General features: G+C 60.4%; 1 protein-coding gene across 2 annotated transcripts in view; it reads left to right on the forward strand.

The window, feature by feature from the left end:
* The window catches only part of XPO7 (exportin 7), a 64,536-nt gene that overhangs the window by 35,615 nt on the left and 4,282 nt on the right, over positions 1–24,639 (forward strand). For both annotated transcript variants that reach the window (XM_054174837.1, XM_054174838.1), the window contains exons 13-24: positions 465–570; positions 2,723–2,858; positions 5,858–5,931; positions 6,976–7,056; positions 8,982–9,045; positions 11,936–12,044; positions 13,249–13,355; positions 14,396–14,484; positions 15,724–15,831; positions 20,230–20,312; positions 22,238–22,452; positions 24,404–24,542. In XM_054174837.1, coding sequence (XP_054030812.1) covers positions 465–570; positions 2,723–2,858; positions 5,858–5,931; positions 6,976–7,056; positions 8,982–9,045; positions 11,936–12,044; positions 13,249–13,355; positions 14,396–14,484; positions 15,724–15,831; positions 20,230–20,312; positions 22,238–22,452; positions 24,404–24,542 — 1,311 coding nt within the window. The remainder of the gene's footprint in view (positions 1–464; positions 571–2,722; positions 2,859–5,857; positions 5,932–6,975; positions 7,057–8,981; positions 9,046–11,935; positions 12,045–13,248; positions 13,356–14,395; positions 14,485–15,723; positions 15,832–20,229; positions 20,313–22,237; positions 22,453–24,403; positions 24,543–24,639) is intronic.

A 24,639-nucleotide genomic window follows, 5' to 3' on the forward strand; every position in this document is an offset into this window, starting at 1 on the left:
CTGAGGCCTTCAGGGCCACAGGGCCACACTGCTGGCTCCTGCTCAGGCTCCTGCTCAGGCAGTTGTCCCCCAGCACTCTCAGCTCCTTCTCCCTGGAGCTGCTCCCCAGCAGGTCCCTCCCCATCTGCCCTGCTGCAGGAGGCTCTTCCTCCCCGGGTGCCGGACCCTGCACTTGCCCTGCTGGCACTTGATGAAGTTGACCTCTGCCCAGCTCTCTCCAGGCTTTCCTCCCCTCAGAAGCTGCTGCAGCCTGTGCCTCAGTTTCCCCCAGGCAAACTTCTCCAGCCCCTGGGGGTGGCCAGCGCCGAACCTCCGCCCTGCCTCCCAGCTCAGCTCCCGCGCGCGCCGGCTCTGACTGCTCAAGCCACAGCTCTGCTCCTGCTCCTTGCTGCAGGGTGTGAGGAGGAGGAGGAGGTGGTGGTGGGGTGTGGGGTGCTGGTTGTGACGCCCTGTGTCGGTTGCAGGCCGCCTGACCTGGCTGGTGTACATCATCGGGGCGGTGATCGGCGGCAGGGTCTCGTTCGCCAGCACGGACGAGCAGGACGCCATGGACGGCGAGTTGGTTTGTCGGTAGGGAAGCTGCACCTGCACCCCTCAGGGAAGCTCACAGCCAAGAAACTGCCCCCAGGCCCTTCCCCTTCTCCCCACCACCACAAAAAAATCCAAACAGAATCATAGAATCAAGGTTGGAAAAAGCTCAGAGAGCATCAGGTCCAACCCGGCACCCAGCACCGCCTGACAGCTGAACCACGGCTCCAAGGGCCACATCCAAGCCTTGTTTGAGCACCTCCAGGGCTGGGGACTCCATCACCTCCCTGGGTAGCACAGCCCAGAGGCCAATTCCTCTTGCTGGGAAGAACTTTCTCCTCCCCTCCAGCCTAAACTTCCCCTGGCACAGCTTGAGACTGTGTCCTCTTGTTCTGGGGCTGGCTGCCTGGGAGAAGAGCCCAACCCCCACCTGGCTCCAACCTCCCTTCAGGGAGTTGGAGAGAGCAAGAAGGTCTCCCCTGAGCCTCCTCTTCTGCAGGCTAAGCAACCCCAGCTCCCTCAGCCTCTCCTCACAGGGCTGTGCTCCAGCCCCCTCCCCAGCCTTGTGCCCCAGACCCCTCCCCAGCTTTGTTGCCCTTCTCTGGACACCTTCAAGTCTCTCAATGTCCTTCTTAACCTGAGGAGCCCAGCGCTGGACACAGGACTGGAGGTGTGGCCTAACCAGTGCTGAGCACAGGGCACAATGACTTCCCTGCTCCTGCTGGCCACACTCTTCCTGATGTAAGCCAGGATGCCATTGGCCTTCTTGGCCCCCTGGGCACACTGCTGGCTCCTGTTCAGCTGCTGTCCATCACTACTCCCAGGTCCCTTTGTGCCAGGCTGCTCTCAGCCACTCTGTCCCCAGCCTGTAGCTCTGCCTGGGGTTGCTGTGGCCAGAGTGCAGCCCCTGGCACTCCAGGGTGTCATCCACCACATAGAGTCCTAGAGCTGCTGAGGTTGGAAGAGACCTTTGAGGTCCTCAAGTCCAACCTGCTGGATGCTGTTCCAATTCCATCCACCTGCTGTGGACTGGGGGATTCTGAACCTTCTCCAGTCCCAGCTTTGCTTGCTGGCTGTGTGAGGACCTGCTGCTCCCAGCTGCCAACCACCCTCAAGTCACACTGAATGCCTTCTGCTCCAGAGTGCAACCAGCCTGGAAGCTGCTAAAGGAGCTGAACTGGAAGCTGCTGGCCTTGGTGGGGAGCCAGCTTCCCACCTAGCTGCTGAGCTCCCACCAGCTCAGGCTTCCCCACCTAGCTGCTGAGTTCCAGGAGGGGAAGTGGTGAGACCCTGACCATATTTCAGTGCCAACCTACAAGAGGCCTTTTCTCAGCAGCCAAGTCTTTGCCTTTTGTCTTCCTTCCCACTCCATGGCACTTGCCAAAAAGAGAAGAATTGCTGTGGTTTCTCCCCCTCAGTGTGTGCAATTTACCCCCAAATCCTTCCCCCCTCCCTGGCCAACAAGATCTCTGCTCCTCAAGCCTTCCCCCAGGCCACAGTTGTTGTTCCTGGGCAGGCTCACAGCAAAAGCCAGGCTGAGGGTTTGATGTCCTTTAGAGCCTGGCTCCTGGGAGGGCTGCAGGCAGTGGTTTCTCAGGTGGGTTTGAGGACATGGTGAGAGCAGAGTCTGGGAGACTGCTGCAGCACCCAGGACTCAGCTCTGCAGGAGGTTAAACCCAAAACCTTTCAGCCCCCCTTAGGAGGGGGTCAGGAGCCTTACAACTCTTAGAAGGGGCTTAGGAGCCTTTCAGCCCTCCTTAGGAGGGGTCAGAGGCCTTTCAGCCCCCCCCTTAGGAGGGGGTCAGGAGCCTTACAACTCTTAGAAGGGGCTTAGGAGCCTTACAACCCTTCTTAGGAGGGGGTCAGGAGCCTTACAACCATTCTTAGGAGGGGGTCAGGAGCCTTTCAGCCCCCCTTAGGAGTGGGTTAGGAGCCTTACAACCCTTTGAAGGGGTCAGGAGCCCTACAGCCACCCTTAGGAGGGGCTCAGGAGCCTCAGGCCATCCCTGCCCAGCAGAGGACCCTGCCCCGGTCAGCGTTTCCTTACCGCCCTCGGCCGTTGTCACCCCAGGGAGACAGAAAGCCCCAAAGGTGCCTGGTGGGCATCCTGGAAGCAGCCCCAGGTGGCTGAAGCCCCTGCTTTCCTTCCCAGTGCTGGCCAGTAAGGTGCTGGTTTCGTGTCCCCCCCGTGCAGGGTGCTGCAGCTGATGAACCTGACGGACTCCCGCCTGGCGCAGGCCGGCAACGAGAAGCTGGAGCTCGCCATGCTGAGCTTCTTCGAGCAGTTCCGCAAGATCTACATCGGAGATCAGGTGCAGAAGTCTTCCAAGGTAAGCTGCCCCCCTCTGCTGGGGTGCCCAGCCCGCTCCTGGCACAGAGTCAGGCCGTGGGAAGGGGTGGAAGGGAGCTCTGGAGGTGGCTGAGCCCGCAGCGGCGGCGCCCGGGGCGACTCAGGCAGGAGGGCGTCGAGGTGAGGCTGCGAAGGGTCCCAGGAAGGAGACTGCACAACCTCCCTGGGCAGCCTGCCCCAGGCCTCCAGCACCCTCACACCAAAGAAGCTTCTCCTCCTCTTGAGGTGGAGCCTCCTGGCTTCCAGTGTGTTCCCAGTGCCCCTTGTCCTACCACAGGACAGCCCTGACCAGAGCCTGGCCCCATCTTGCCACCCACCCCTCAGGTATTGGCAGCCATTGATCAGATCCCTCTCAGCCTTCTGCTCTCCACACTAAACAGCCCCAGGGCTCTTGGTCTTTCCTCATAGCAGAGATATTCAAGACCTTTCCAACACCTTTGTAACCTCCCCTGGGCTCTCTCCAGCAGCTCTCTGTCCCTCTTGAGCTGGGGAGCCCCAGACTGGACACTGCATTGCAGCTGTGGTCTCAGCAGGGCAGAGTAGAAGGGGAAAAGAAGCTCCCTAGCCCTGCTGGGCACACTTCTTGCTGCACCCCAGGCTGCCATTGGGCCTCTTGGCCCCAAGGGCACCTTGCTATCCACTAGGACACCACTGCAAAGCCAGTGGCATCCTGGCCTGGGTCAGGAACAGTGTGGCCAGCAGGAGCAGGGAAGTCATCCTGCCCTGTGCTCAGCACTGCTTAGGCCACACCTGGAGTCCTGTGTCCAGTTCTGGGCTCCTCAGGTTAGGAAAGATGTTGAGCTGCTGGAAGGTGTCCAGAGAAGGGCAACAAAGCTGGGGAGGGGTCTGGAGCACAGCCCTGTGAGGAGAGGCTGAGGGAGCTGGGGTTGCTTAGCCTGCAGAAGAGGAGGCTCAGGGGAGATCTTCTTGCTCTCTCCAACTCCCTGAAGGGAGGTTGGAGCCAGGTGGGGGTTGGTCTCTTCTCCCAGGCAGCCAGCACCAGAACAGGAGGACACAGTCTCAAGCTGTGCCAGGGGTAGGTTTAGGCTGGAAGGGAGGAGAAAGTTCTTCCCAGAAGGAGAGATTGGCCATTGGGATGTGCTGCCTGGGGAGGTGGTGGAGTCCCCATCCCTGGAGGTGTTAAGGAAGAGCCTGGATGGGGTGCTTGGTGCCATGGTTTAGCTGATTAGATGCTGCTGGGTGATAGGTTGGACTGGATGATCTCAAAGGTCTCTTCCAACCTGGTTGATTCTATTCTATGCTGTTCTGTTCTATTCTGTTCTATCCTATTCTGTTCTGTTCTGTCCTATTCTATTCTGTCCTGTTCTGTCCTAACACCCACTCCTCAGCTCTTTATCGACATTGATGCAGTCCCCTCTCAGCCTTCTCTTCTCCAGACTACATCCACCCCCCTTCACCCATCCAAACAAGTGGCACTGTTTGTTTCCCTCAGAGCTGACAGTGTCTCAGAGGCCTCCCTGCTGTGTGCTCTGGATGCCTGCCCAGTGTTAACTTGGCAAACTTGGAGCTGGTTTTGAGCAACCATCCCAACCACCACAGCCACGGAGACCTGGCTCCACTTCTATCTACCAGGCTTCTACTGTGGCTTCAAATGAGGCCCTCAAGGGACCTGTGGCAGTGTGTTGGGGTCTCACCACCTGGTGAGGAGCCTGAGCTTGGTGTCTGTGCCTTGCTTATCTCTGAAGTGGAGGTGTGGAGCCATCCTCTTCATCACAAGGCAGCTGGGCTTGGAATGTGGCTCTTTAAAGATGCAAAATACCTTCTGCAGGTGGAAAGGGAAAGGGTGGGAACATTACTCCAGAATGAGCTTCTCTTCCTTTCCACTTGCCCTAAGACCTTCCTGTCACAGATTGCATCAGGTTGGAAGGGACCCTCAGAGGTCATCCTGTCCAGCAGGGGACAGCTCCAGCTAGATCAGACTGCCCAGGGCCACATCTGATCTTGAATGTCTCCAGGGATGGGGCCCCAACCACATCCCTGGGCAACCTGTTCCAGTGTCTCACCACCCTCATTGTGAAGAGCTCTCCAGGCCCCCAGGACCCTCTTCTCCAGGCTCCCAGGACCTTCCTTCCCCAGCCTGAAGGCTTCAGAACAGTGATGTGACAAGAAGCTTAGAGTTCCAGACAAACTGAATCATTTGGGTTGGCAAAGCCCTTTAAGCTCACCCAGTCCAACCATTCTCTGACTCTACCAAGGCTGGGGCTGAGCCATGGCCCTCAGCACCACAGCTCTGCAGCTCTGGAACCTCTCCAGGGATGAGGATTCAACCACCTCCCTGGGCAGGTGGAGGAGCAGAGCTGCTGTATCCCCTTCTCCTAGGAAAACCAAATGCTTCAGCTCCTGGGCACAGGTGGAGAAGAGGCAGCAGTGATGAGGGCAAAGCTTGCTGTGGATCAGATCACAAACATCCATTGTCTGACTGACCTAGGAAAAGGAGGAAATGGATAAACTCAGATTGGGTGTCAGGAAGAAGTTGTTCCCCATGAGGGTGGTGAGAGACTGGAACAATTGCCCAGGGAGGTGGTGGAAGCCTCAGCCCTGGAGGTGTTTGCAGCCAGGCTGGAGGTGGCTGTGAGCAACCTGCTGTGGTGTGAGGTGTCCCTGCCCATGGCAGGGGGGTTGGAACTGGCTGAGCCTTGAGGTCCCTCCCAACCCTGACAACTCTCTGATTCTATGAAAACCCAGAGCAGCCCTCCCAGAAGTCCTGGACTCACAGAGCTGGTTTGCTTGCAAGAGACCTTTTAAGATCATGAAGTCCAACCACCACCCTGAGGCTGCTTCAAAGCAGGTCCCCAGGTGCCATGGCCACACATTCCCTGAGCCCCTCCAGGGCTGGGGACTCCACCACCTCGCTGGGGAATGCCACAAAGGCAGAAGTGATGCAGACCCAACTGATCCTTGCTCCTCCTTTGTTCCCCTGCCTTTAACCTGCTGCTGTTTTGTCCTCCCCCCCCGCAGCTGTACCGCCGTCTCTCAGAGGTCCTGGGGCTGAATGATGAGACCATGGTCCTGAGTGTCTTCATAGGGAAAATGTAAGTGGTGATGCCTGCAGGCAGCAGAGGTTCCAGGGCTGGTTTGAAGGTCTGAAGCAGGACAAGCTGGAATGCTGGGGGAGTGCTGTGGAGTCTAAAAGCAGGATCTGGTTGGCTGGAGAGCGCAGCAGCTGCTCTCGGGGCTGCTGCCCTGTGCAGGGCCCAGGAGTGAGCTATCCACCGTGGAGACACCAACACACACCCAGGACAATGGAGCCTCTTCCCAGTGCCTGCCTGCAGCCAAAGTCAGAGAGGGCACAGCCTCAGGCACCCTGGCACTCACCCAAGCTGCTGCAGGGAGGGCACTCGGTGCTCCTTCAGAGCTTCCCTTTGCAGGTTGTGCTGGTCAGGAGCAGAGCAGGGCAAGTCCTTGGCCTCAAACCTCTTCCCCTCTGGTAGGGACTTGATTTGGCCTCTTCCTTGGCACCTCTCCTCTGGTCCAAACCTCGGGGTGACCTTTTTTTGTCACGCCCTTGGCAGCCTTTGGAGCCGCCCGGTGCCGCCCAGCCCTTAGCTTCCCCCCGCCAGCTTCTTTAGCATCGCCCCTCCGTCTTTACCTGCATGGGGGCTTTGCCTTCCTCTCCCCCTCCACTCCCAGCCCAAGCTGTCCCTCACCCCCAGAGGGGTGCAGGTGGCTCTCCTGGAAAGAAGCAAAGGGCTACTAGAATTCTGCAGCTGACAGTGGATGGTGCAGGTGCAGAGTTGCAGACGTCTGCATGTAGTCACTGCCGCAGAATTCTCTTACCCTTGCTGCAGAAACCAGCCCTGGAGTGCCACAGAATTCCAAGGGCCTGGGTATGGGCCAGTGTAGCTTGGGACCCAAGTAGTGAAGATTATCTGAAGGATAATTTTTCTAGTCAACCAAATGTAAGTACAGTGATTTTCATACCCCTCTTTCGTGGCCTTGTGATGTCTGTGCTTTCGGTGGAGGGTGGAGCTGAGGACGGTGGGCTGACTTTGCAGCTGCAGCAACTCTGCCAGGAGACAGCAAAGGGGAGGCTGAGCAAACCCCTCCTGACCTCTCCTTGTTGTCCTCTTCCCTAGCATCACCAACTTGAAGTACTGGGGCCGCTGCGAACCTATCACCTCCAAGACGCTGCAGCTGCTCAATGACCTCTCCATTGGATATCCTTTGCAGAAGAGATGCTGGCTGCACGGGAGGCCTAAAGCTCAGCACGGGGCAAGAGTCACCCAGCTGCTCCTCTGACACCTGCAGCCCTCTGTGTGTAACAGGATCCTCAGCTGCTTCGCCCTGCGTGGCTTCACCCCAGCCACAACACAACACAGCACACAGGGATGGCCTGGGGGTACTGGTCAGTAGCAGGCTAAACATGAGCCTGCAGTGTGACCAGGGGGCCAATGGCATCCTGGCCTGCAGCAGGAACAGTGTGGCCAGCAGGAGCAGGGAGCTCATTGTGCCCTGTGCTCAGCACTGGTTAGGCTACGCCTGGAGTCCTGTGTCCAGTTCTGGGCCCCTCAGTTTCAGGACATTGAGAGACTTGAACTTGTCCAGAGAAGGGCAACAAGGCTGGGGAGGGGGCTGGAGCACAGCCCTGTGAGGAGAGGCTGAGGGAGCTGGGGTTGCTTAGCCTGCAGAAGAGGAGGCTCAGGGGAGACCTTCTTGCTCTCTCCAACTCCCTGAAGGGAGGTTGGAGCCAGGTGGGGGTTGGGCTCTTCTCCCAGGCAGCCAGCACCAGAACAAGAGGACACAGTCTCAAGCTGTGCCAGGAGAGGTTCAGACTGGATGTTAGGAGAAAGTTCTTCCCAGCAGGAGAGATTGGCCCTTGGGCTGTGCTGCCCAGGGAGGTGGTGGAGTCCCCATCCCTGGAGGTGTTTAAGAAGAGCCTGGATGGGGCACTTGGTGCCATGGTTGAGTTGATCAGATGGTGCTGGGGGATAGGTTGGACTTGATGATCTCAAAGGTCTTTTCCAACCTGGTTAATTCTATTCCTATTCTATTCTAGCCTAGTCTATTCTATCCCTATTTCTATTCTATTCTACAACTGCCTGAAGGGAGGCTGCAGCCAGGTGGAAGTTGGTCTCTTCTATTCTATTCTATCTTTCCAGTGAGGGAGGGAAGACACTGGCACAGGTTGCCCAAGGAGATTGTGGCTGTCCCCTCCCTGGAGGTGCTCAAGGCCAGGTTGGATGAGGCCTTGAGCAGCTTGAGCTGGTGGGAGGTGTGCCTGCCCATGGCAGGGGGTTGGAATTAGATGATCTTCAAGGTCCCTTCCAACCCAACCCATTCTGTGACCTCTGAGGTAGTGAGAAGGGCAGGGGGCAGGTGCCTGGTCTCATCTGGCTGTTGAGCTGCAGTAGATGGCTGTATGCAGTTTGGGTTTGATTATTTTGATAGCCTGGAGAAGAGAAGGCTCCAGGGAGCCCTCAGGGCAGCCTTCCAGTACCTGAATGGTCTCCAGGAGAGAGCTGGGGAGGGACTTAGGACAAAGGCCTGGAGTGAGAGGATGAGGGCTGACGGCTTCAAACTGGAAGAAGGGCTGAGATGAGACATGAGGAGGCAGTTCTTCCCCATGAGGATGGTGAGGCACTGGAACAGGCTGCCCAGAGATGCTGTGGAGGCTCCAAAGCTGGAGGTGTCCAGGGCCAGGCTGGGTGAGGCCTGGAGCAAGCTGGGCTGGAGGGAGGGAGGTGTCCCTGCCCACGGCAGCAGGGAGGTTGGAACTGGCTGAGCCTTTAAGGTCCCTTCCAACCCCAACCCATTCTGAGACTTTTTTTTTGACTCATAATTGCTTTGTAGCTCCCTGTGACAGTTAATTTATTGGCCATTAACTTAGTCACAGTCAATTAGGGTCCAGTCCCTCTCTCCTGGCCTCCTGCTTGGCTCCTCCTGAGAGGCTGAACAAACCTGTCCGCAGCGGAGGCTTCCGTGGCCGGGCTCCTCTCGCCCCAGAGGCAGGAGAGGTTGCAACACATGGAAGTGCTGCAGAGATCTTCAGTCCCCTTCCAGTCTTGCCCTGGCAGAGAGCTTTGCAAGCACTGCCAAGGAGTCTCCTGCTGCCCCTGGTGCTTCCTTAACCCCCATCCTGCACCTACAGCAGCGTGCGGAAGCTGGTGAAGCTCAGCGCCGTCCAGTTCATGCTGAACAATCACACGGTGAGTCCTGCAGCCTCCTGCCAGCCTCCCCCTGCAGGCCCCCTCCAGCTCCCAGGATCCCCAGGGATACACTCAGCTGCCTCCCAGGATGCAGAGGGACCTTGCCAGGCTGGACAGATGGGCAGAGTCCAACAGGATGGCTTTGAACAAGTCCCAAGCGTCGGGTCCTGCACTTTGGCCACAGCTACCCCAGGCAGAGCTACAGGCTGGGGACAGAGGGGCTGAGAGCTGCCAGGCAGAGAGGGACCTGGGGGTAGTGGTTGAGAGTAGGATGAACATGAGCCTGCAGTGTGCCCAGGGGGCCAAGAGGGCCAATGGCATCCTGGCCTGCATCAGGAGCAGTGTGGCCAGCAGGAGCAGGGAAGTCCTTGTGCCCTGTGCTCAGCACTGGTTAGGCCACACCTGGAGTCCTGTGTCCAGTCCTGGACTCCTCAGGTTAAGAAGGACATTGAGAGACTTGAAGGTGTCCAGAGAAGGGCAACAAAGCTGGGGAGGGGTCTGGGGCATAGCCCTGGGAGGAGAGGCTGAGGGAGCTGGGGTTGCTTAGCCTGCAGAAGAGGAGGCTCAGGGAAGACCTTCTTGCTCTCTGCCACTCCCTGAAGGGAGGTTGGAGCCAGGTGGGGGTTGGGCTCTTCTCCCAGGCACCCAGCACCAGAACAAGAGGACACAGTCTCAAGCTGAGACAGGGGAGGTTTAGGCTGGAGGGGAGGAGAAAGTTCTTCCCAGAGAGAGTTGTTGGCCACTGGGCTGTGCTGCCCAGGGAGGTGGTGGAGTCCCCAGCCCTGGAGGTGCTCAAACAGGGCTTGGATGTGGCCCTTGGAGCTGTGGTTTAGGTGTTAGGGGTTAGGTATTAGGTTGGACTTGCTGCTCTCTGAGGTCTTTTTCAACCTGGTTGATTGTATGATTCCATGAGATGCTTCCATTGTAGCTGCTGAGGCTTGAGAGGATGTAGGCTGTGAGCCAGCTTTGGCCAAAGCCTGCTTTGGGGAGGGAGTTCTAAGGGCCTGGGGTGATAGGGACAAGGGGCAGTGGTTTGGGGTAGGCTGACAGAATTTGGGCTGTGGAGCCTGGAGAAGGGAAAGCTCCAGGGAGACCTTAGAGCTGTGGTTCTGTAGCTGCAGGGGGCCTACAGGAAGGCTGGGGAGGGCCTGTGGGGGTAGGACCAGAGGCAGAGGTTTGAAACTGGGGCAGGGGAGATTGAGGCTGGACATAGGAGGAAGCTCTGCACAGTGAGGGTGGTGGAACACTGAAGCAGGTCAGCCAGGGATGGGCTTGAGGCCCTGTCCTTGGGGACATTGAAGATCAGACCTGATGTGGCTTTGGGCAGCCTCTTCTGCTTGGAGGTGTCCCTGCTGCCTGCAGAGGGCTTGGCCAGGAGGGTCCCTTCCCACCCAGTGCAAGCTGTGAAGCTGTGAGGCTGGAGCAGGGTGGATTTAGATTGGACATCAGGAAGAAACTCCTCATTGTTAGGGTGGTGAGAGGCTGGAACAGGGCACCCAGAGAAGCTGTGGACACCTCTGCATCCCTGGAGGTGTTGAAGGCCAGGTTGGATGAGCCCTGGAGCAACCTGGGCCGGTGGTGGGAGGTGTCCCTGCCCCTGGCAGGGGGGTTGGAACTGCCTGAGCTCTAAGGTCCCTTCCAACCCAGCTCATCCCATGGTAACTGGGTGATAGCTTTGGTCTCTGAAGGGGTGATGTGAGCCAAGGTCCTTGGCAAGGGTTGGGGCTGGGGCAGCCCTTAGGTCACTGAGCTGAAAAGTCAAACCACTGAGCAGAAGTAGCCAGGGGTGGCCCTGTCCTAAGCCCTGTCCTAAGGCAGGGGTGGCCCTGTTGTAAGCCAAGGGTGGCCCTGTCCTAAGGCAGGGGTGGCCCTGTTGTAAGCCAAGGGTGGCCCTGTTCCAAGCCAGGGGTGGCCCTGTTGTAAGCCCTGTTCCAAGCCAGGGGTGGCCCTGTTGTAAGCCCTGTTCCAAGCCAGGGGTGGCCCTGTTCTAAGCCCTGTTCCAAGCCAGGGGGGGCCCTGTTCTAAGCCCTGTTCCAAGCCAGGGGGGGCCCTGTTCTAAGCCCTGTTCCAAGCCAGGGGGGGCCCTGTTCTAACCCAAAGCAGGACAGAGCCCTCCTTACTCTCCATGGGAACACAACCACCTCCAGAGGCACCTTCAGGAGACAGCTGCTGCTGCACAGAGCAGTTGAGGAGTCCTCATGCAATTTAAAGCCCAACAAAAGCAGCCCAAAAGTGCTGATCTGGACAAGCTGCCACCTCCTGCAGCACTCAGGGCAGCAGCTTGGGCCCTCTGCTCCTTCCCTGGGGTGGATCTGGGGACACCGCCTTGAAATCAGCGGTGTTGGAAGGGGCAGCCGGGAGGCAGCAGCAAAGGAGCAGGTTGCTGGGAGCCTGTTGGCCATTTGATGCCCTGATGCTGAGCTGACAGGGCTCCCAGCACCACAGCCAGAAGGTCTGCAGCGAGTGGGTTGAGCATTCCTTGAGCTGGGAGCTGGTTTCCAGGCTGGTTCCACCTCCTGGGTTCAGCCCAGGAGCCGCTCCTGAGCCCGCGGAGAGCATGGGCAGAGTGACTCAGGGCCTCTCTGCAGAGGGGCTGGCTTCAAAGCCTGGAGTGGCTCCAGGAGCAGGTGGGCCAGGTTGTGTTTCTGCTTTGGAGGCAAAGCAACCCTCCCTGCTTGTTCTGCTGCTGGGCACTGCCCAGCTGAAGCTGCCAGCTCGCTCCAGGCCGTGCCAGTGCCCTCTGGTGCCTGGCAGAGGGGGAAGCGCTCGACCGGGTAGCCACGCAGCTCGCTGCTGCTGCCTCCCTCAGCCAGGGGAATGAGGCAGCCCCAGCCCTCCAGGCAGGAGCCCATGGTTGGCCTTTAACCCATCTCTTCCCTTCCCTTTGCAGAGTGAGCACTTTTCCTTCCTGGGCATTAACAATCAGTCCAACCTGACTGACATGAGGTGTCGGACAACCTTCTACACTGCACTTGGGCGTCTCCTCATGGTGGATTTAGGTACTTGGGCCTTCTCCTGGCCAGCAGAGCACAGCTCTGGGCAGAGGGGGACCTCATGGAGCTCCATGTTCCTCATGGAGGAACCAACCCCAGGCACCAGGGGAGTCCTGCTGGGAAGCAGCTCCCTGGAGAAAGACCTTGGAGTGCTGGTGGGCAGCGAGTTCTGCATGGGCCAGCAAAGTGCCCTGGTGGCCAAGAGGCCAGTGGCAACCTGGGGTGCAGCAAGGAAAGCGTGGCCAGCAGGGCTGGGGAGGTTCTGCTCTGCCCTGCTGAGACCACAGCTGCAATGCTGTGCCCAGTTTGGGGCTCCCCAGTTCAAGAGGGGCAGAGACCTGCTGGAGAGAGCCCAGGGGAGGCTCTGAGGATGCTGAAGGGACTGGAACAGCTCTGCTGTGGAGAGAGACTGAGAGCCCTGGGGGTGGTTAGTGTGGAGAGGAGAAGGCTGAGAGGGATCTGATCAATGTCTGTCAGTATCTGAGGGATGGGGGTCAGGATGAAGGTGCCAGGCTCTGTTGGGTGCTGCCCAGTGCCAGGACAAGGAGCAGCAGGGAGCAGCTGGAAGCCAGGAGGCTCCACCTGGAGAGGAGGAAAATCTTTGGTGTGAGGGTGCTGGAGGCCTGGAGCAGGCTGCCCAGGGAGGTTGTGGAGTCTCCTTCTCTGGAGGCTTTCCAGACCTATCTGAAGACTTTCCTGTGTGCCCTGCCCTGGGGGGGCCCTGCTCTGGCAGGGGGCTTGGGCTGGATGTCCAGAGGTCCCTTCCAACCCCAACCATTCTGTGATGTTTGGTTGCTGGGCTCTGCTGGGTCCTGCTCTTCAGGGAGCTGTAAGGTGCTGCAGGGAAGGATGTTGGAATGGGAGAACCCAAATGGGATAAGAAAAAGGATGGGGGGTGGGGGAGGAAAAAAGCTCCAGCCTGGATTTGATGCCTTGTGGCTGGGTGGAGGTAGGCCAGAGGTACACAGCAGCAAGGCTGAGGCTACATTTTGCCTCCAGGATAGCTCCAGATACTTTGCTGAGCTGGCAGGGGTTGTTCCAGGTCCTTTCTCAGGGCTGGGTGTTGGCAGTGCCAGCTCAGCCCCCTGCAGCCATGTGGGCTCTGGGGGGGAGCAGGGGCTGAAGGGCTGGCACAGGCAGCTCTGCAGGGGGCAGGGGTGTGCCCCTCTCTTCCCTCCTCACTCTGGTTTGGGGTTTTTTTGCCTTCCAGGGGAAGATGAGGATCAGTATGAGCAGTTCATGCTTCCCCTGACTGCTGCCTTTGAGACTGTGGCACAGATGTTCAGTACAAACACTTTCAACGAACAAGAGGCAAAAGTAAGTTGGGGAGGGCCACATCCTCCCTGCTCCTTCCCCTCAGAGCTCTGGCAGGACAGGAGAGAGCAGGCTGGGAGCCCTTCTGCCCTCTGAATGACCCCAATAGATGCTGGAGGGGGGAGGGCTTTGCTTCTAGGGTCTGGGGGAGTCTCCTGTGCCCCATGGGGTCCTGGGGTGGTTCAGAAAGCCCAGAAGCCAACCATCTCCTGGGCTGAGTCCCAGCAGCATGGGCAGCAGGGGCAGGGAGGGGATTCTGCCCCTCTGCTGTGCTCTCTGTGATCCCCCTGCAGTGCTGGGGCAGCTCTGGAGTCCTCAGCATAGGCAGGGACCACTTGGAGCAGAGCCAGAGGAGGCCACAGCAATGCTGGCAGGGCTGGAAGCCCTCTGCTATGAAGCCAGGCTGAGAGGGTTGGGGCTGTGCAGCCTGGAGAGGAGAAGGCTCCAGGGAGACCTTAGAGCAGCCTTCCAGTACCTGAAGGGGAGGATAGCTGGAGGGAGACTTTGGTGCAAAGGCCTGGAGTGGCAGGATGAGAGGTGATGGCTTCAGACTGGGAGAAGCTGGATTGAGATTGGACATGAGGAAGAAATTCTCCCCCAGGAGGGTGGTGAGACCCTGGAGCAGGTTGCCCAGAGAAGCTGTGGAAGCTCCAAGCCTGGCAGTGTTGAGAGCCAGGTTGGATGAGGCCTTGAGCAAGGGCAATGTCCCTGCCCATGGCAGCAGGGGCTTGGAACTGGCTGATCTTTAAGGTCCCATCCAAGCCAAAGCACTCTGTGATGACTGAATCAGGGAGCCTCATGTGCCAGCATCCCTCCTGCTGGGAGTGAAGGCCTCCAGTGCTGTCACTGCCCTGGCTCCCATCAGAGAGGGCAGCAGAAGCAGCAGAGCTGCCTGACCTGGGGCTGGCATCCAGCACAGAGCCTGTTGCTGGGAGGAAGGAGGGGAGGGGAGGGAAGGGAAGCAGCTCAGGGCTGGGGGTGCCAGGGAGGCAGAGCTGATGTCATGTTCTGTTCTAACAGCTCTTTTCTCTCTCCCCACACAGAGGACTTTGGTTGGCTTGGTGAGAGACTTGAGGGGAATAGCCTTTGCCTTCAATGCCAAGACCAGCTTCATGATGCTGTTTGAGTGGATGTATCCTTCAGTTGCCCTCACATTCTGAGTCATCCTGGCTGGCAGAGGGGAGCACTCTGGCTGACTGCATCCAAATGCCCTCTTTGGCCTGTGAAATCCTGCCTGGGGGTGGGGGTGGGGGGTGGGGGGAGGGTTTCTCTTCACTTGGTTGTGTTCTGTAACCCTCAAGGTCCTGCCTGTAAGGCCTGACAGAAAAACACAGCTGGGGCTTTAGGTCTGTCTGCAACCCAGCTGGAAACCTACCCAAAGCTCTGCTCTTTGAGGGGTGGGGGGGTTGCCCACTGCACCTCAAGAGATTTGAGCTGCAGAGCACAAAAGATCTTGCCATGTCCCTGCTTGTGTCACAGCCAGGAACAAGAGCAGCACCAGCAGCAGCAAAGCTTTTGCCTCTTGCTCCCTGAAGCCAGCAGCAGGTGGTGGTGGTGGTGTGCTCCTGGTAGGAGCTGCTCAGAGGGCGGGGGGGGGGGGGAGGTCTGCAGGCTCCAAGTTGCTCACCTCTCAGTCTGACAGATCTCTGATCCAGCTTCCCTTGCACTGCAGACCTGTTTGGCCTGCTGCAAGAAAGGTTGATGCAGCTCCTTTAGTGGATTCTTGGCTCCAGGGAGGCCTCAGAGCAGCCTTCCACTACCTGAAGGAGGGACTTTGGGCAAGGGCTTTGGGAGTGCCAGGAGGAGGGACAAATGGCTTGGAGCTGGGAGAGGGGAGGCTGAGAGTGGAGAGGAGGAAGAAATCCTTGGCAGGGAGGGTGGGGAGAGCCTGGCACAGGCTGCCCAGGGGAGGCTGTGGAGGTGGCTCCCTGGTGCTGAGCATCTCCAGGGAGGAGGACATCCCACAAGCTCCCTGGGCAACCTCAGGGTTGCCCAGGGAGCTTGTGGGATGTCCTCCTCCCTGGAAGTGTTGAAGGCCCAGGCTGGCTGAGGCCTGGAGCAAGTTTGGCCTGGTGGGAGGTGTCCCTGCCCCATGGCAGGGGGGTTGGAACTGGCTGAGCTTTGAGCTCCCTTCCAACCCAAGCCTTGATTTAAGCTTTAAGCTTTGCTTTCATCTTTCCCCTGTGCTCAAGCAGCCCCCAGCACCCTTCAACAGCCTCTTGGCACAAGCTGCTTGGGTGCAGGGCACACAGACAAACCCACCCCCCCCCCCAAACCAGAGCAGGGGTTTGGGGGTCAAATTCAGCCTTTCTTTCCCCCCCTCCCTTTCTTCCTGCAGAGCCACCCAAGTTCCTTAGCTCTCCCCTTGCAGCTACCCCTCCTACATGCCCATCCTCCAAAGGGCCATTGAGCTCTGGTACCATGACCCAGCCTGCACTACACCTGTCCTCAAACTGATGGCTGAGTTGGTTCACAACAGGTATGGAGGCTGGCAGAGCCCTGCCTGGCATGCTGCTCCAGCCTCTGTGTGGGCATTGGTGCCCACTGGGGTTTTCCCTCCTCCCTTCCCTCTCTGTGCTCTGAAGGCTGCCAAGGGCTCAGGGGAGGAGGGGGAGCTGGCAGCCTTTCAGCAGGGAAGGGAATGGAGCAGCTTGGCCAGCTCTCTGCTCATGGCTCAGGCAAGATCAAGGGTGGGGGGCAGGAGGTTTCTTTCCCTCCCCATCTGCTGTGTGTGCCCTGGTGAGAGCCTCATCTGGAGTGCTGGAGTCAGTTCTGGGCTCCCCAGTTCAGGAAGGACTCAGAGGCAACAGCAAAGGGCTGTGAAGATGCTGAGGGGGGTTTGGAACATCTCTGTGGTGAGGAGAGGCTGAGGGACCTGGGGCCTTTTAGCCTGGAGGAGAGCAGCCTGAGGGGGAGCTGATCAACCCCTCAAGGGTGGGTGCCAGGGCAGTGGGGCCAGGCTCTGTTCAGTGGTGCCCAGGGACAGGACAAGAGGTAAAGGGCACAAACCTGACCATTACAAGGTCCATCTGAACATGAGGAGGAACTTTAATTGCAGGGTGCTGGAGCCCTGGAGCAGGCTGCCAGAGAGGTGATGGAGTCTCCATCTGGAGAGATTCCACACCCAGCTGTATGTGTTCCTGTGGGGCCTGCCCTGGGTGAACAGCTTTAAGGTGCAGGAGCCCTGGAGCAGGCTGCCAGAGAGGTGATGGAGTCTCCATCTGGAGAGATTCCAGACCCAGCTGGATCTGTTCCTGTGGGGCCTGCCCTGGGTGAACAGCTTTAAGGTGCAGGAGCAGGCTGCCCAGAGAGGTGATGGAGTCTCCATCTGGAGAGATTCCAGACCCAGCTGGATGTGTTCCTGTGGGGCCTGCCCTGGGTGAACAGCTTTAAGGTGCAGGAGCCCTGGAGCAGGCTGCCAGAGAGGTGATGGAGTCTCCATCTGGAGAGATTCCAGACCCAGCTGGATGTGTTCCTGTGGGACCTGCCCTGGGTGAACAGCTTTAAGGTGCTGGAGCAGGCTGCCCAGAGAGGTGATGGAGTCTCCATCTGGAGAGATTCCAGACCCAGTTGGATGTGTTCCTGTGGGGCCTGCTCTGGGTGAACAGCTTTAAGGTGCTGGAGCAGGCTGCCCAGAGAGGTGATGGAGTCTCCATCTGGAGAGATTCCAGACCCAGCTGGATCTGTTCCTGTGGGGCCTTCTCTAGGTGAACAGCTTTAAGGTGCTGGAGCCCTGGAGCAGGCTGCCAGAGAGGTGATGCAGTCTCCATCTGGAGAGATTCCAGACCCAGCTGGATCTGTTCCTGTGGGACCTGCCCTGGGTGAACAGCTTTAAGGTGCAGGAGCCCTGGAGCAGGCTGCCAGAGAGGTGGTGGAGTCTCCATCTCTGGGGGCATTCAGAACCCACCTGGATGCATTCCTGGGTGACCCTGCCCTGGCAGGGGGGGGTTGGACTCAGTGCTCTCCAGAGGTCCCTTCCAAGCCCCCCTGCCCCCCAGGCTGTGGTTCTGTGAGGAGACCCAGCCCAGCACCACTGGAGCTGCTGAGTGTCTGCTCCAAGGGCAGTGCTGGCAGATGGAGGCAGCCAGCTCCTGTTCACACTTCCAGAGGCTGCTTCAGCTCAGGCTTGTGCTCTCTGGCAGCCAGATGACCACTTCAGCTGTAGAGCATCAGCTCTTCCTGGCAGCACAGAGGCCTCTCTGACGCTGCTCAGATCGTTCAGGAGCTGTCTGAGCTGGCTGGTGGAAGGCTGCCAAGAGGCTGCTCTGGCCAGCAGCCAGCTGAACACAAGGCTGGAGGAAGGGACTGCTGGTAGCAGAGTGGCAGGGACACAAAGATCAGGCCCTGGCTGGCTGGGTTTCCAGCCTGGTTACAGGGGGAAGTGCAGCAAAGAAGCTGAGGGGACTGAGAGAGCTCTGGGGAGGAGAGGCTGAGAGGATTGGGATCCTTTTAGCCTGGAGAAGAGCAGCCTGAGGGGGAGCTGATCAGTGCTGATCAGTGCTTCAAGGGTGGGTGTCAGCAGGATGGGGCCAGGCTTTACTCAGTGGTGCCCAGGGACAGGACAAGGGGGAACAGGCTGAACTGGATCAGCACAACTTCCACCTGAACATGAGGAGGAACTTCTTTTAAGGGTGCTGGAGCCCTGGAGCAGGCTGCCCAGAGGGGTGCTGGAGTCTCCATCTGGAGAGGTTCCAAAGCCACCTGGATGTGTTCCTGTGGGGCCTTCTCTGGGTGCCCCTGCCTTGGCCAGGGGGGTTGGACTGAGTGCTCTCCAGAGGTCCCTTCCAACCCCTCCCATGCTGGGGGGCTGTGAAATGCACTCAGGGCAGCAGCTTTCTCCCCAAGCCCTTCTGAAGTTGATCACATGAAAAGTGTGAGCTGCTCCTGGGACTTCTGTGGCAGCATGAGATGAGATATGGACAGGAGAAGGAACTTCTGCCCTGAGAGGGTTCTCAGAGCCTGGCCCAGGCTGCTCAGGGAGGAGGCTGAACCCCCCAGCCCCTGGGAGGAGGTTGAACCCCCCAGCCCCTGGGAGGAGGCTGAACCCCCCAGCCCCTGGGAGGAGGCTGAACCCCCCAGCCCCTGGGAGGAGGCTGAACCCCCCAGCCCCTGGGAGGAGGTTGAACCCCCCAGCCCCTGGGAGGAGGTTGAACCCCCAGCCCTGGAGGGGTTTCAGAGCTGTGGTGCTGAGGGCCATGGCTCAGCCCCAGCCTTGGCAGTCAGAGGATGGTTGGAGTGGATGATCTGAAAGGGCTTTTCCAGCCTTTCCTGTGGCTCTCTTTGAGAGCTGACTCCTCTTGCTGCCAGACCTTGCCACATCCCTGCAGCACCTCCGTCCAGCCTCTGCAGCACATCCACTCACCCACTGCAGAGGTGACCTGGGCTGCTTGCTGTGCTGGGAAGGGATGGAAGAAAGGCCTTTGACACTGTCCCCCCAGGAAACTCCTGGCCAAGCTGTCAGCCCCTGGCTGGGACAGCAGCTCTCTGAGCTGGGTTAGGAACTGGCTGGAGGCTGAGCCCAGAGAGTTGGTGGTGAATGGTGCCACAGCCAGCTGGCAGCCAGGCACCAGTGGTGTGCCCCAGGGATCAGTGCTGGGCCCCAGCCTGTTCAATATCTTTATTGATGATCTGGAGGAGGGCATTTAGTCAGGCATCAGCAAGTTTGCAGGTGACACCAAGCTGGGAGCAGATGTTAGTCAGTTAGAGGGCAGAAGGGCTCTGCAGAGGGACCTTGCCAGGCTGGGCAGATGGGCAGAGGCCAACAGGATGGCATTCAACAAGTCCAAGTGCCAGGGGCTGCACTTTGGCCACAACAACCCCAGGCAGAGCTACAGGCTGGGGTCAGAGTGGCTGAGAGCTGCCAAACAGAGAGGGAGCTGGGGGTGCTGCTTGACAGCTGCCTAAACATGAGCCAGCAGTGTGGCCAGGGGGCCAAGAAGGCCAAGGGCATCCTGGCCTGCATCAGGAGCAGTGTGACCAGCAGGAGCAGGGAGCTCATTGTGCTCCTGTGCTCAGCACTGGTTAGGCCACACCTGGAGTCCTGTGTCCAGTTCTGGGCTCCTCAGGTTAGGAAAGAGGTTGAGCTGCTGGGAGGTGTCCAGAGAAGGGCAACAAAGCTGGGGAGGGGTCTGGAGCACAGCCCTGGGAGGAGAGGCTGAGGGAGTTGGGGTTGCTTAGCCTGCAGAAGAGGAGGCTCAGGGGAGACCTTCTTGCTCTCTGCAACTCCCTGAAGGGAGGTTGGAGCCAGGTGGGGGTTGGTCTCTTCTCCCAGGCAACCAGCACCAGAACAAGAGGCCACAGTCTCAAGCTGTGCCAAGGGGAAGTTTAGGCTGGAGGTAAGGAGAAAGTTCTTCACTGAGAGTGTTGTTGGCTACTGGGCTGTGCTGCCCAGGGAGGTGGTGGAGTCCCCAGCCCTGGAGGTGTTCAAGAGGGGATTGGATGTGGCCCTTGGAGCCATGGTGTAGTCTTGAGCTCTGTGGTGCCAGGTTGGACTTGCTGAGCTCTGAGGTCTCTTCCAACCTTGGTGATTCTGTGATGCTGTAAATGCTAAGCTCTGAATGCTCTGCTCCTGCTGTGAACAGGAGCCCCTCAGCCTGCCCCACTCTGCTCCTTCCAAGGTGTTCCTTCTGCTTGTGTGCTGCCAGGGCAGAGCTTCCAGCCTCCAGCTCCTGAGGCTCCTCAGGGCTGCCACACAGAGGCCCTCCTGTGCCAGCAGAGCTCCTCTGCACCCGAGTGGCTCTGGGGGTGACCAGCAGCACTTTGCAGGGCAAAGAGGGGGAGTGGGGAGCTGAGGGGAGGCGAGGGGCAGGTGCTGGAGGGGCAGCTGTGGTGGCAGAGCCCTGTGTGAGCTCCCAGCCCATTCCTGTCTCTCCCTCAGGTCCCAGCGGCTGCAGTTCGATGTCTCCTCCCCCAACGGCATCCTGCTCTTCCGAGAAACCAGCAAAATGATCACCACTTATGGTGAGCCTCCCCCTGCCCCCTGCCCCCCTGCTTGCCTGGGCAGGGGCTGCTGGGGCAGCTGCCAGCCCAGAAGGCAAGCCTGGGCTGGAAGCGGTGCCAGAAGTCACTGGCTGGATGCGTGCCGAGCTAGGGAGTGCTGCTCCTGCTGCAGGGAGCTGCCTGGGGAGCTGCTGGGGCTGGGGGGGAGCTGCTGGAGCTGGGGGGAGCTGGGGGGGAGCTGGAGGGGAGCTGGTAGGCAGCTGGAGGGGAGCTGGTAGGCAGCCGGAGGGGAGCTGCTGGAGCTGGAGGGGAGCTGCTGGAGCTGGAGGGGAGCTGGTAGGCAGCTGGAGGGGAGCTGCTGGAGCTGGAGGGGAGCTGGTAGGCAGCTGGAGGGGAGCTGCTGGAACTGGAGGGGAGCTGGTAGGCAGCTGGAGGGGAGCTGGTAGGCAGCCGGAGGGGAGCTGCTGGAGCTGGAGGGGAGCTGCTGGAGCTGGAGGGGAGCTGGTAGGCAGCTGGAGGGGAGCTGCTGGAGCTGGTAGAGAGCTGGAGGGGAGCTGCTGGAGCTGGTAGGGAACTTGTGGGGAGCTGCTGGAGCTGGTAGAGAGCTGGAGGGGAGCTGCTGGAGCTGCTCCCTGCTGGAGGAGAGCTGGTGGGGAGGCAGGCAAGCAGAAGGGGCAGGAGCAGATCAGAAGGGGCAGCAAGGAGCCCAGCTGTGAGCCCCTTGGGAGTGTGCAAGGTGACATGGGGCCAAGCTGTGCTGCTGTGTAAGCCTGAGAGCAGTCCTGACCTTGGGCTCCCCTGGCCCACGTGGCTGTGTCCTGCCAGGGGTCCTACTAGAGAGCTGCAGAGCAGTTGGGGTTGGAAGGCACCTTGAAGTTCAGTTCCAGCAGCTCCACCTAGAACAGCTTCCTCAAAGCCCCATCCAGCCTAGCTTTGAACACTTCCAGGGAGGGCACATCCACAAGAGCCACCCTCTAAACCTGGAACTGGTGCCTTCCCCTTCAGCTGGGGCCTGGCTGCTGCCTGGGGCTGAGTGGTTGGACAGCAGCCAGGCAGAAAGGGACCTGGGGGTAGTGGTTGACAGCAGCTGAACAGGAGCCAGCAGTGTGCCCAGGGGGCCAAGAAGGCCAATGGCATCCTGGCCTGCATCAGGAACAGTGTGGCCAGCAGGAGCAGGGAGGTCATTATGCCCTGTGATCAGCACTGCTCAGGCTGCACCTGGAGTCCTGTGTCCAGTTCTGGGCCCCTCAGGTCAGGAAAGAAGTTGAGCTGCTGGAAGGTGTCCAGAGAAGGGCAACAAAGCTGGGGAGGGGTCTGGGGCACAGCCCTGGGAGGAGAGGCTGAGGGAGCTGGGGTTGCTTAGCCTGCAGAAGAGGAGGCTCAGGGGAGACCTTCTTGCTCTCTGCAACTACCTGAAGGGAGGTTGGAGCCAGGTGGGGGTTGGGCTCTTCTCCCAGGCAGGCAGCACCAGAACAAGAGGACACAGTCTCAAGCTGTGCCAGGGGAGGGTCAGGCTGGATGTTAGGAAGCTCTTCCCAGCAAGAGGAATTGGCCACTGGACTGTGCTGCCCAGGGAGGTGGTGGAGTCCCCAGCCCTGGAGGTGTTCAAGCAAGGCCTGGGTGTGGCCCTTGGAGCCATGGTTTGGCTGTCAGGAGGTGCTGGGGGTTAGGTCCCAGGTTGGGCTCGCTGAGCTCCGAGGCCCTTTCCAGCCTGCTTGAAGCCCCCGGGGCGGTGCCTGCCCTGCCCTGCCCCCGGGGCTGTGCCTGCCCTGCCCCCGGGGCTGTGCCTGCCCTGCCCCCGGGGCTGTGCCTGCCCTGCCCTGCCCCCGGGGCTGTGCCTGCCCTGCCCCCGGGGCTGTGCCTGCCCTGCCCTGCCCCCGGGGCTGTGCCTGCCCGGGGCCCGGGGCGGGGGTGGCTGAAGGCCGTTGGCTTCTGTGCCCGCGCAGGGAACCGGATCCTGACGCTGGGGGAGGTGCCCAAGGATCAGGTGTACGCCCTGAAGCTGAAGGGGATCTCCATCTGCTTCTCCATGCTGAAGGCGGCGCTCAGCGGCAGCTACGTCAACTTCGGCGTCTTCCGCCTCTACGGCGACGACGCCCTGGACAACGCCCTGCAGACCTTCATCAAGCTGCTGCTCTCCATCCCCCACAGCGACCTGCTGGTGAGCAGCCCCGGGCCCTGCCCGCCGCGGCCATGCCCGCCGCGGCCCTGCCCGGCACGGCCCTGCCCGGCACGGCCCTGCCCGGCGCAGCCCTGCCCGCCACGGCCCTGCCCGCCACGGCCCTGCCCAGCACAGCCCTGCCCGGCGCGGCCCTGCCCGGCGCGGCCCTGCCCGGCGCAGCCCTGCCCGGCGCGGCCCTGCCCAGCGCGGCCCTGCCCGGCGCGGACCTGCCCGGCGCGGCCCTGCCCGGCGCGGCCCTGCCCGGCACAGCCCTGCCCGGCGCAGCTCTGCCCGCCACGGCCCTGCCCGCCACGGCCCTGCCCGCCACGGCCCTGCCCGGCGCGGCCCTGCCTAGCACGGCCCTGCCCGCCACAGCCCTGCCCGCCACGGCCCTGCCCGGTGCAGCCCTGCCCGGCACGGCCCTGCCCGCCAAGGCCCTGCCCGGTGCAGCCCTGCCCGGCGCAGCCCTGCCCAGCACAGCCCTGCCCGGCGCGGCCCTGCCCAGCACAGCCCTGCCCAGCGCGGCCCTGCCCAGCACAGCCCTGCCCAGCACGGCCCTGCCCAGCACAGCCCTGCCCGGCGCGGCCCTGCCCAGCACAGCCCTGCCCAGCACAGCCCTGCCCAGCACGGCCCTGCCCGGCACGGCCCTGCCCGGCGCGGCCCTGCCCAGCACAGCCCTGCCCAGCACGGCCCTGCCCAGCACGGCCCTGCCCGGCGTGGCCCTGCCCAGCACGGCCCTGCCCAGCACGGCCCTGCCCGGCGCGGCCCTGCCCGGCGCGGCCCTGCCCAGCACAGCCCTGCCCAGCACAGCCCTGCCCAGCGCGGCCCTGCCCAGCACAGCCCTGCCCGGCGCAGCCCTGCCCAGCACGGCCCTGCCCAGCACAGCCCTGCCCGGCGCAGCCCTGCCAGCGGCGGCCTCAACCGCCTTGCCTCCCTCCAAGGAGGTTTTTTCTCCCCCCCCCCTTCCAAGGAGGTTTTTTCTCCCCCCCCCTCTCCAAGGAGGTTTTTTCTCCCCCCCCCTTCCAAGGAGGTTTTTTCTCCCCCCCCCTCTCCAAGGAGGTTTTTTCTCCCCCCCCCTTCCAAGGAGGTTTTCTCTCCTCTCCTCTCCAAGGAGGTTCCCTCCCCCCCACCAGCTCCAAGGAGGTTCCCTCCCCGCCACCAGCTCCAAGGAGGTTCTCTCCCCTCTCCGCTCCAAGGAGGTTCTCTCCCTGCTCTCCAAGTTGGTTCCCCCCCCCAGAGGCTCTGCTCCCATCTGCAGTGCTGGGTCCAGTTCTGGGCTTCCCATTTGAAGGAGGACAGGGAGGTGCTTGAGAGGGCACAGCAAAGGGCTGTGGAGATGAGGAGGGGGTTTGAGCATCTCTCTGGTGAGGAGGGGCTGGGGGATCCAGGGCAGCCTGAGGGGGATCTGCTCAATGCTGATCAATACTTCAAGGGGGGGAGGGCAGGAGGCTGGGGCCAGGCTTTGCTCAGTGGTGCCCAGGGAGAGGACAAGGGGCAAGAGGCACAGAGTTGAACCTGGGAAGCTCCCTGGGAACATGAGGAGGAACTCAACACTCTGAGGGTGGTAACAGCCCTGGAGCAGGCTGCCCAGGGGGGTGGTGGAGTCTCTGGAGGCTTTCAAGGCCCCTCTGGATGTGTTCCCCTGTGACCTGAGCTGGATTGTATGGCCCTGCTCTGGCAGGGGTGGGGTTGGACTTGATGATCTCTTTGGGTCCCTTCCAACCCCTGAGAGCCTGTGACAAGTGTGGAGAACCTGCTGGAAGGCTTGGAGGGGGGTGGAGGAGGGTGGGCAGTGTGATGGTGAGAGGCAGCTTGGGCTGCTCTCCTCCCAGGAGCTTCAGGAAGCACTTCCCAGGTGATTCCTGGCTGGGGTTGGATCCAGCAGGAAGCTTCAGCTGCTGGTTTCAAGCTAACCAAAGCCTTTCCCCTCTCCCTCCTTTCTCCCCTGCAGGACTACCCCAAGCTCAGCCAGTCCTATTATTCCCTGCTGGAAGTTCTCACCCAGGACCACATGAACTTTATAGCCAGTCTGGAGCCTCATGTAATCATGTATATCCTCTCTTCCATTTCAGAAGGTCTCACTGCACTAGGTAACTCCTGCTGCTCTCTCTGCTGGCCTTGGGCCTTGGCCTTGCAAGGGGGGGGAAGGACTTTTGCTTGGTGGGCTTCAGCTCTTAGAGTGAAAAA

Source organism: Dryobates pubescens, chromosome 31 (assembly GCF_014839835.1).
Source record: "Dryobates pubescens isolate bDryPub1 chromosome 31, bDryPub1.pri, whole genome shotgun sequence".
Lineage (NCBI taxonomy): Eukaryota > Metazoa > Chordata > Aves > Piciformes > Picidae > Dryobates > Dryobates pubescens.